General features: G+C 40.5%; 1 protein-coding gene across 1 annotated transcript in view; it reads right to left on the bottom strand.

The window, feature by feature from the left end:
* Positions 1-1,002: 1,002 nt before the first annotated feature.
* GPRIN3 (GPRIN family member 3) overlaps positions 1,003-11,961 on the bottom strand; it is a 111,413-nt gene continuing 100,454 nt past the window's right edge. Inside the window, exon 2 of the mRNA XM_088464475.1 lies at positions 1,003-4,020. Coding sequence (XP_088320601.1) covers positions 1,699-3,924 — 2,226 coding nt within the window. The 5' untranslated portion in view covers positions 3,925-4,020 and the 3' untranslated portion in view covers positions 1,003-1,698. The remainder of the gene's footprint in view (positions 4,021-11,961) is intronic.

The raw sequence follows: 11,961 nt of genomic DNA, 5'->3' as shown, positions 1-11,961 counted from the left end.
TCCCTGTTTTGAACCATGTACTTCCGCCCCACTGTATGATATGCCTGCGTGCTATACCTCCAATGTACTGCATCCTCCATAGGCAGTATGTACTTCACATGGATCTATTCATACTGGGTATATCATACTGCCACACGCGTCAGTTTTCCCATATATGCCTTGGGTCCTTGTACGGCTTATCTCCCACATTGTAACCTTCGTAGTGCGCCCAACATGGTTGCCTCATTTGGTACACTCGTGGATGGGATGAAAAATACATGGACCTGAGGATTATGGTGGGACCCTACTCCTAGCGTTAGGATGCTGCAACCACCTATTTTGTGTCATCTCTTCTAGGCATAACCTATTCCACCCAGGGTAATCCTACGTAGTGCGCCCAAGATGGCTGCCTCATCTGGTACCTTTTGTTGGTGAAATATATAACCCGTGGAAGTTACTTCGTAAAATATCTGCACCAACCCTACAATACTTTCATTGTGCTCTTTAGGTTCTGGTTGTTTTTAATTATCTCAGTGTGGATTATCTTCTATTTTCTGCAAAAGCTAATCCTTGAACAATGTACCATGTTTTCTGATGTCTGCAAAGCGACTTTGAGTCCTGCGGGAGAAAAGCGCTATATAAATACAATTACTATTATTATTATTATTATTATTATTATTATTATTATTATTATTATTATTATACTAAGCCGTTTAACCAAGAACTCCTATTTTCCTAAGGTAATTCTTCATTTGCCATCTTGCACACTTTATTTTTCCAGAACGTAATTAAATTAGTAGCATTAGCAGCAGCATGTGCCATCTGTGTTTCTTTAACATTTTTTTATGCAAAATTGGATACTTTTAATGGGTAAAATAGCCTTTATCTGAGAAGGAAAGTCCATGATTTCTCTTAAAAAATACAGGAGTCCTAATTTCACCAAATGCACTGCATTATATCAAAAATAAATTTACATACAGGAAAATAAAAATACATGACTGAATTATTAACATTGGATAGAGTTTTAGGGTTATTTCAATAGCATCATTTAGATGTGCGAATTACCTTTGGAAACTGTAACATTCAATTACTCACAGCAGCTATTGACAACATACATTTACTAATGATTTTTATTAATTATATTTGTCATAGATCACCGACCACACAAAGCATAAGGCAGCCAGGTCCATGAGTTATTTCTACTGGAGCCATATGCTTCACTTTGTTCATTAAATGTTTGACGTTTCCAATGACACAGGTGCTGTTGAATATCTAAGGTGAGAAGTTCAAATTGGTATAGTGGAAAATTATTCTGTTTTGTTTAAAATGCATTGGTCTATATACAACAATTCATATTCACTCATTCTGTTATCATAATAAACTTCAGAGTTAAAAAAAAAAAAGGCTGATGTGATAAAGGCTTCTCTGGCACTGCATTTATCGGCATACTTACTAACATTTCAGGAACTAAGGAACTTCATTTTAAACTTGCTTCTTTGTTTATAGTGATGAAAATATAAATTCAACACTTACAAAAACTCAGTCAAGAAACTTGCAACCAGAATAAAGTGATATTGTGTTATAAAATAGTGATGTGACAATCACCCTAAACCCTGTACAGTAATTAAATAAAAAATACCAACCATGTTCTTAAGTGCAAAAAACATTTTGTCTACTAATTGATATGGCAATAAATGAAAACATTTCACAAATTTACAGTCACTCTACCACAGCAGTAGGAGGAGGATGACTACAGCAGTTGGGTCGTCTGAAATTCTTAAGTATAGACTGAAATACTCTGTGCTGTCTTCTTTTGTGCTTTTTTCCTGAAGTATCAGAACTAATTGATTTACGGTTTTGCTTTAATTGAGCCCTAATCATTTTCTCATGTTCTCTGATTTGTCTTTGTAAATGGTTCTGTATAGCAATCCCTAATGCTTCTGGGTCCATTGCAGCTCCATAGACTTCCCATGTCATGCCCTGTTCATCCCATACTACATCTTTCACACTTTTAGTTGGTTGTTTTGCTTGCGTTTTAGCCTCTGTGCTTGTACCTGGACTTGTTTTTTTTCCAAGTGACTTTGCAGGTTCAGAGGTAGGTAGGGTGACCAGAAGTGGTTCCTTCTTATCATCCCTAGCTTTCCTTAGGCGTGGTGTTAGCTGCACTGAACTCAAGTCTGATGCAGGTCTGGTTTGCAAAGTTAAACTGCTTGATCTTTTGGCATGCTCACCTTCATCCTGGTCCTTCCTAACTAAGACTTCAAGTATTTCCTCTACTTGACCTCCAGTAGCCCCAATACTGCTGTTAACTTGTACTTCAACATGAAGCGGAGTCGGCCTTTCCTCCTTCTTTGGCTTCTTTATATCTGTGGTGAGGATAGCCTGGGTGGAACCCTGCTCATTAGTTATTTTAAAATGAAAAGGTTTCCGATCAGAGTTACCTTCACCAGGAACACTAAGCGTGTCCGTCTGTTCACCGTCTTGACGGATATTATGTAGCTGAATATTTTCTACTCCACTTAAATGGTGCAGTCTAGCTTTGCTGCCCATATCATGTGCTGCTCTAAATTGTGACTGCTCGTTAAACATGTCTTTTGTTCTCTGGCAAGCTTTTTGTTGAGCACTATTTTCTATGTTGATTTGGTAAACAGGTTTCACATTCATTAAAATTGGAGAAGCGTTAGACTTTTGCATCTGTTGCATTGGGTAGCTTTCTCTGAGACACAGCCCTTGTCCATCTATCTCACTTCTATATATAACCTGTGAATTTCTTACTAGTTCTGGGTGCTGGTAGGGAGACCGTACCATATCTGGAGGACTTTTATTGTGCAGCTGGAGAGCTTGGGCGCCCATTGCATCAGGTGGCTGGAAACGTACTTTTGGAGTCAAATGGTTTTGGGAAAGCTGTGAATGCAATGCAAAATTAGCACGATCAATCTGTGGGTTTCCGGGGTTACCCTGATAAATGATACACACTTGTTCCTGTCTTTCCTTAAGTACTGGAGAGTTGGCTTTTAAGAATGCAGCTAATATACTTGGGCTAGTGGAAACAGATTTATTCTCCACGTTCGCTACAGCTTGTACTTCAGCATCTTGCTTTTCCCAGCTTTCTAGCTGTGATGTCATTGTGCCCATTTCCTTAAACTTGCATACTGACTGCATTTCCAGTGCTTCATCATTGCCATTTGTACTTACTGCTTCAGCTAGGCTAATCTGTGTGCATTGCTCAGGTGAAAGGACATGTGTAACATCTTTCATCTTTGATTCTTCTTGTAAAGGATCTGAATGGAGATTTGTTTCTGCCAGTGTGTTCCCTCTATCTACTTCTTGGCTGACTACAGACATATGTCCATTGTTACCACTATCTGACATTTTAGTGTTCGTGTTTGGTGACATTTCTGATAACTGTGTGCTTGTTGTACTGGTCTCTACCTTCAACTGTACTTCATCATCTGTTACTGTTTCTACTACAGTTCTGCTTGTTGGCAAACTGCTCTCCTCTGTTGCTTGTGCCTCACTCAGCAACGTCAAATTTGTTACAATAGACGGATCTATAATTGCCAGTGATTCTGTTGTGTTGTTGGTAGGGGAGCCAAGTTGAATAGGGTCTTTGATGGCTGGCGTCTCATTCCTTGCTGATTGCTCTACAACTGTAGGAGGTAAGATTTCTGATTGGCTACAAGTCCTAAATGAAGACATTGTTTTGTTGGTTTCTTGCATTTCAAGTTCACATATATTTTCATTATCAGACCTTATTGTATATAGTTGGGAATTTAGGTCAGATGAACATACATTTGTGATTTGAGTGGCATTTCCATTATTGTTGGATGTTGCCAGTTTGAGTTGGTGAGTAACAGCCAAGGATATATCACAAGCAGGACATTCTTCTTCTGCTGATGTAGGTGATGTCTTGTCAGATCCCAAAGGATCTGGCACAGTCCCCATGGAATCTGTTATTTGGATACAACTTCTAGGCAGTATTGTCCAGTGACACAAATAAACCGTGTTAACAGATCAAAGATGTTCTTTTAAGTTTCAGATCTATAAAAAAAGAGAAAAAAATACATTTAAAAAAGTTACAACAGCAAAGCATCATTAAAATATTTAATAAAAGTCATGGTAAATAAGTATATATATGTAGAAATCCTGACGTTCCCAACTTACAATTAGGTAGACTGTGTAAAACTTATAAAGGTTTCTTTATAATAGCATCCATGTCAACTCCAAAATAAATCCTATTCACCAGGGGCGTCTTTAGAGAGGAGGGGGCCCGTGTGCATTATTCGTCCGGGGCCTTCTCCTCTCTTCTAGGTGGCCGGCAGCCAACTAATGTGGCTGGCAAGCCACCGGAGCATTAGTAGACACTGGGCACTATTCCGGCTTTTTGGACAAAGCTGACACCCTGCGTGGGACATCGGAAAGGTAAGTTTTAAGCAATATGGGTGCAGGTTGTGCGGTGCAAGCCCCCCTGGACTTGGGGGCCTGTGTGCACCGCACACCCTGCACACATTATACAGTAGATACGCCACTGCTATTAACTATATACTGCAGTAGTTATGAGTGAGTAAGCATACCATTCTCACACTTCCTACTGTGATGATCTGCACATCAAGGTTTCTTTACATCGCATATGAATCATAAATTGATATTGCACTTTTCTTTAAAATCACTATTTCTTTTTTAAGGGATATAACACATAAAATATCCCAAACAATTTTAGGTAAATACCACTTTAATGAAACATAAAACATTAAAGTGGTATTTATTTACCTGAAACTGATTGGGATATAAATATAGACATAGTGGTGCTAGAAAGTTTTTTTTAACCCTTTAGAAACCTCTTTACACAACAGTTTAATTTGTGATAGAAAACTGTCACCACAACTGTGATTACTGTATACTGTAGTGCTCACACCATAGTTGCCTACCTTTTAATATCTCTTCCCGGGAGAAGCCCGGGTAAGAGAAGCAGGAGGGTGGTGATGGGGGCGGGGTCTAACAAGTTGCTTCATTAAGCCCTGCCGCGATATGCTGGAATTTACATAGGGGGCGGGGTCAAATGACGTGACTCATGTAGAATCATATCTTAAGCCCTGCCCCCTACACGGAGACACGTGATCGCTGTGGGAATTCTCCTCATTCTGCACACTTCACTAGGAAATGCCTACCCTACCCTACCGGGGGTGCGGGGGGTACGGGGGGTTACCCAAAAAATCGTGAGCCTCACGCGAAAACTGGGTGGATAGGCATGTATGGCTCACACACAGCCGGATATACCTCCCAACTGCCACAATTTTGGCAGTACACTCCAGATAAGCTTCCATGGAAATGTGCTGCTCTTTGACAAATACAAATGTAATTGAGCAGAAAGTGCCTGTGTTTGAGTGGATTAGGGTTTAGGATATGTTAAAATTTTGACTATATAAATGTTGGGAGGTAGTGCATGCTATGCTTAAAAAGACCCAGGGCTAGTTTTACTAAGCAGCAACTTTTTGTAAGCTTCAGATTCACAGCGGTTTTGACTTGACATTTAAAACGGCAATAATATTAAAGCAAAATATGCCTGGCATTGCTTTAAATATTATTGCCATTTTAAATTATGAGGCCTAACCAGCAGAGAATCAGCAGCTTTTCAAAGTCACTTCTTAGTAAATCTAGTCCTCCATCTTATTTAGACTTCCATTATATTGTAGATACATACTGACATGTTGGTCCTACACCCCTTTAAGCATACCATTTTTGGCACATTTAAATGTTTGATTTTTAAATATTATTTAGAATTGTATTACTTTTTTTTAACAGTATTTGCTAACAGTGTCTGCATACTTACAGAAAAAATATATAGGTTGCTGATAAAATTAGAATATGATAGTAGGTTTGTGCATTTTATACCATCTGGATGGATGTGCTGTCTGTGTAGGGATTAATTATTATGAGTTACAGTAATAAAGGATGGGTTTGCATTAGAAAAGACGTCCAGAAGGGCAATTTGAGGCATTAGGCAAGCTCCTGAATACCCAATACTGCATTTAAATTAAAAACTCATCATCAACATTATCACAACTTATATCTAAGTAAGCTATCTAAGAATCTTACTACTGAAATTACTATTGTTCTATCTTTGAATTAACTACTTATATAAATACATAAAATGACAATTATTATTAATGTTTTACAATTTGTTGATGATTAGATTATTTTTGTTATTATTTTTATGTTATTGAAGGCCACATTTGTGGGAGAGAACAGTAATAAACAAACATTGAGACTATAATAGTTGCATCAATGCTGTTAATGCACTTGCAGTATTTTATATATTAAAGTCTTACTAATCCGAACATTGTATCCATTTATGCAAATCTACTTAAATCTAAAGCCGCGTATCCACTAGCAGATATTAAAGAGCGATTGCACGATTACGTCAACGTATTCGCGCAATCGCTCATTACTCATGCAAGATTCGGGCATGAAAATGTGGAAAACGACCAGCAATGCGTGCTCCCACTGGTCGTTTTCGACATCAATCATTGGCTTAACATGTTGGTCAATCTGTCGATAACGACATATTGGCCATGTTCAGGGATAATGGAGGGTGCCTACCCAGAATGACATATCATTCAGTGTAGGCACTGCAAGGGATGGGGAACAACGGTACGATTATGATGTCGTATGAAACCATGAACTGTTGCCTGAAATTCTACTAATGTAACAATATTGTTCACAGTGACAGTATTTGTAACCATATCCATGGGCAGAGGTGCCTAAATTGCTATCTCCCTCTGCATTAGACACTGGCTCTGACTACTCTTGTCCCAGTAATCATGCTCCTCTTAATTACATTTTTTGCCACCAAACCAGATGGTATAACCATGCTACACAGCAGGTTGGAAAGCTATAAAAATAAATTAGCAGAGAGTTGTATAGTTGGAAGAAGTGCGGCCAAACATACAATAATTCTACATTTAAGTGTAAAAACAAAATGCCCAATATGTGTTTGCTACATGCAATATCAACTTGCATTTTTCTTGCATTGCACTCCTTATACTGCAACATGGGCTGTCCATGAGCAAATTGCTCCTTCTTGCTTAACTCTAAATCATGCCCTGAAAGAGTCACATAATAATAAACAGTAGTGTTCTCAATGTCCTGCAGTGCCACCACACTGAGTGCCTGGAGGAGCAGCAGCTGGCAGTTTCTTTTAAGAGGGAAGCACCCAACATGCATACCTCCCAACATATCAACCCGAAGAGGAGGGATATTTGCGTGTGCCGCGGGCGCACATCTGAAAATAGGGTGTGTGGCCTATTGGCAAGGGGGCGTGGCCCCATTTTCATCATGCTGGGGGCTTGCCCAGTGCTCTGGGAGCTGCTGGACAGCCCCCAGCCTCATCTAGAGCCGGTAAAGTATAGATATGTGACACTGACAATCACTGCCTGGCAGTGGACATGAGTGTCAAAAACAACAACAGAAAAACATACACCTTAAGATTTGGGGGTCTATTTACTAAGCAGTGTTAGGAGACAGAGTGAAAAGTGATAAGGTGCCAGCCACTCAGCTCCCAACTGTCATCTCACAGGCTATATATGAAAAATGACAGTTGGGAGCTGATTGGCTGGCACCTTATCACTTTCTTATCACTTTTCACTCTGCTCCTAACACAGCTTAGTAAATAGACCCCTTGGTGACTGTGGATGCCATTAGAGTTCACTGAACTCATTGTCATGTTCATGAAACCAACTTGAAATGATGTGCGCCCCTGTATCATGTATTCTCCATACCTCTTAGAGTGTTAGCTCATTTGAGCAAGGCCATCTTTACCTTCTATTTCATGTTAATGTATGTAATTTGTTTGTGTCATGATCACCTCAATGTAAAGCATTGCACAATATGGCATTGATTTATAAATAAAACATTTTCTTTGTTGAATATACCTGTTTTATATACAGTATTTGAGTACATCTCCATCCAGACTGCATTACCCTAATTAGTAGGCAAAACCCATTCACCAGGCTTCCAATGCATTTCACATATGACCTAGGTTACAAATGAACAGAAGGCTCATGACTGGCCGCGATGAGGTCAATCTATGCATACCTCTGCTTTGCCAGTCTCGCCAGGGAACTGAGCATCACTGAACTGCCCATAAAACATTTTAAACACAGTTGTGCAATGCATTAAAGCTAGGTACACACTATATGAAGTGTAACCCAGCCGACAGTGCGTTATGATGTAGCGGTACATCGTGTGCACCATACACATTGCACCATGCAGTTTATGACGACGCAATGTCTTGTTACATGCTGCATGTAACAGTACCTGGTTGTTCATTTCATCGTCCTATCTGTTCCTTCATCATGATGTGATGCTCGAACATCGTGGTACAATCGGGGATAACTACTGCACATATATCATTCCGATCCACGTTGGAACAAAATATTGTACAATATTTTGTATAGTGTGTAATCAGCTTAAGAGTATGGCTGTTTAAACCCAGAGGGTGTGGCTTTAGGCATCTCATTTTGGATGTGAATGAGTTTAAAGTTTGTTATGCAAGAATAAAGTTTATTTTAAGGGTGCATGATGTAAAAGTGCAAGTTGATTGGTTTGTTACTTATGGGAGGAGTTTGAGCAGTAGTCTATATAAGTGGCCAGCTCTTTCTGCTTCTCCCTCTTTGAATTCTATCTTCCCCCCACCCCTTGCATTGTAAATGCTAGCTCAATTACAGTTCCTTCAACTGTTTATCTGAAGTGTATCATAAAGCATTGAAGCAGAAGGTATGATACAGCTTAAAAGCCTGATTCCTTCATTTCACATATGTCAGAATTCTAGCACTCCCACACAGTCTTATACAATGATCAAGGCTCTCTCCTCTTGACATTTGAGTAGAAGGGTCAAACACAGAGTTCTGGGTAATTGCCATCTATTCCATTCTGGGAAGTTCAAGATATAACCAGATAAATATTCTATCTTCTTAGTCCTTGATGATTATACAAGAGTCATAAATGATAGAATAGCCATGATAGAATAGCCAAAGCAGCCAAACAGTTAAACTAATATATTAGAAATAGTTGGAACTATCCTAAGCAACTAATCATAGCCTGAAATGTTTCTGGTGAAATGTAAATGATTATTCTATGCCTTAGACATATGCATCAGTTTTAATAAATGTGCATCGTCACATCTGCATAGATTTTGGACCAAGATGATCAAAAACTCGCAGAGGATCAATTCTTGTAACAGGTCCACAAATCAATACAAAAATGTGTAAAGGGGCCCATACACGGTGTGATTTCCAAACGTTCCAATGTCGGGTACGATTACCCTTCAGATTCTTCCCTTGACGAATTGTGGCAAGAAATAGAACGATTGTACAAACGAGCAAATGATCAGATGTGTTGTAAAGCGATTGCAAATCGGTTACGATATAACATATGCAGCGAACAACCTCACGATGCATCTGCTGGAATCTTTTTTTCAAGGGAAGGGGTTTTTCAAGACGTCGTACATCGGATCTTTCGACAAGCAAAACAGCATACGATGTGTGTCACATCGTACACGATTGGTCGGAATCTAACGATGATCTAGTGATGCAGATTCACGACGCTGGGGATGCGCATCGGAACTGTAATCGTATAAGAACCGCCATTTTTTACATGACTGATCGAAATGGGCCATATCGTGTAAAAAAATCACACCGTGTATGGGCCCCTTAATATTTCTAATTTTTTTTTATAAAAACCCCCTAAAAAAAAACTGTCAGCTGTTTCCTCTCATGGTATGAACATGCACCAGTAGCAGCTCCTACTCTTCTTGAGGAGGGGGGCTTCCCGCCATGCTGCTCTCTGGGCCCGGACTGAAGTATCCGTGTCTCGATGCCTGCCAGGTCCATTGCTCATGCAAAATGGATCTGGCAGGGGCAGGGACTAAGGTATATGCACAAACACAGGCAGACCAGTGCATGTGCACAAGCCTGGCTTCTAGGGACTGCATCAGTTGCAGCTCCTAGGAGCCAGGTAAGACTGTGTCACGATCCGGGCTGTGAGGCTGCCAGAGTCACGGCTCTTACCTCGCCGGGCGCTCTGGCGCGTCCCCTCTGGTGGTGGAGTGGGATCCTGGAGAGCGGCGCTGGGCACAGGGAGTCTCCACAGACTAAGGGGACCCATCTGGAGGGAGATGTGAGCAGGTGAGCCTGGCAGCGCTTCCGCGCTGGAGACTACTGGGCGTGGCCATCTTGGACTCTGGTCAGGTGTAGGTCATAGCTCCGTACCACTCCAGCCCTGCGTGCCAGCTTGCCTCCTGTACCCGCTACCTGCTGCGGACCGGCCGACCCTGGTCGCTGAGTGCCTGCCCGCGTCCCTTCAGCAGTAGCTCGCCCTACGTGCACCCAGTCACCTCATGAGTCATACTCCATTAAGACCGGCTAGCTTTCAATTCCAGCAAACAAGCCTCCACTCCACATCAGACTCCACTCCGGGTCCAAGCCCACGCCAAGCCGTGACAGTTTGCACTGGCCTAAAGGATTCAGCTAGTGGACAGGATTTGAGGGCTAACCTGCTCCAAAGCATCGCCAGTCGTTTAGAGGGTCTAGAAGCTTCGCAGCGGCAGATGGCCCAATTCTTACAGGAGATGTCTATTCATCAGGACACCTTGCAAGCCTCCCTGGTAACAGTTAACATGCCTGTTGCCACGAACCAACCAGTGCTCCCGCCATTCCCGCACCACCCGCCCCATCCCATCTGCACCTCCTGACGCCTAATAAATTCGATGGTAGTCCTAAGTTATGTCGTGGGTTCTTGAACCAATGCGATGTTCATTTCACATTACAGCCTACGAACTTCCCGTCTCCAAAATCCAAAGTGGCCTATATAGTGTCCCTGCTCTAGACTGGGTTTCACACAAATAGAAACCATGGGTATGTCCACTGCACTGGAACTTAGATAGTAAACTTATTTGCTTCACCTCTCTTTGAACCTATAACAATCTAATAATAATAATTAAGTCCAATGAGTGGGGGTGCTACCAAAGATTTAATGCAGATAGATTGAATTAGAACAAGGAATGGGTAAAGGGGAAAAAGAATCTTGGACTAGTTGCACTCCTAGCAATAAATCAAATATAAAATATAACTTTTATTAAATCAAATGATAAAATAATAATACATATATTTATTAGCACGTGTAAAGCTAGCAAAGTAAAACAAGAATAGAAAAAGAATGTTTAAAGAAATGAGAAAGTGATTAAAATATGATACCGCTGATGTTTAAATTCATACGCATCCCAAATTAACTTGATGCTGTCACCGTATAATATTAACTAATAATAAATATGCTATTCTTAATGTGTTGAGTGCAGCTGCTTTATAGTAATCCTGCAATATAATTGTTGCAAAAATTACTCTTGTAATCGCAACAGTGTTATACTAAGATCGTTACATAGATTGCAAATAATGTTGTGCTGTTACATATGCATGTTGTTCGTAGCATCTAATAATAAATTACACTATGGTTAGATAAAAATTGCACTCAGTATAGATTGAGATCCTCTTATATGAAAAATCAATCTAACATTCCGTTAGAAACTTAGAATATAAATGATATCACGCAGCTCCTATGATTGCTGCAGTCAGGGACCTGGCTTCCAGCTGGATCAGCGTATCACCAAATATAAACTTTCACAGTATGGATATATGAAAAGCTGATCAGTGGAGCAATATCCCCATGTGTAATGTGTATTGTTATCAGCACTCGTTGCTATTATATGCGGGATCTAAGTAATATTAGCCTCCCGCAGACATGCATGTAACCCCGCCCTGCACTCCGCAGGTACCCGTATACGGAGTAAATTAGTGTATTTTTTTCAGCACATAGTATTTGATAATAAGGTGCATAGCATCAGCGGAACTGCCAACGCACGTTTCGCTATACAAATAGCTTTGTCACAGGCCAACCTGGATCGGACCTCTCCCCACCACTCTGGGAGAG

This window comes from Taudactylus pleione, unplaced genomic scaffold (genome assembly GCF_031769625.1).
Source record: "Taudactylus pleione unplaced genomic scaffold, aTauple2 ptg000055l, whole genome shotgun sequence".
NCBI classification, from domain to species: Eukaryota; Metazoa; Chordata; class Amphibia; order Anura; family Myobatrachidae; genus Taudactylus; species Taudactylus pleione.
Note: the sequence above shows the minus strand (reverse complement) of the source record. Positions and strands in the feature narration are given on the sequence as shown.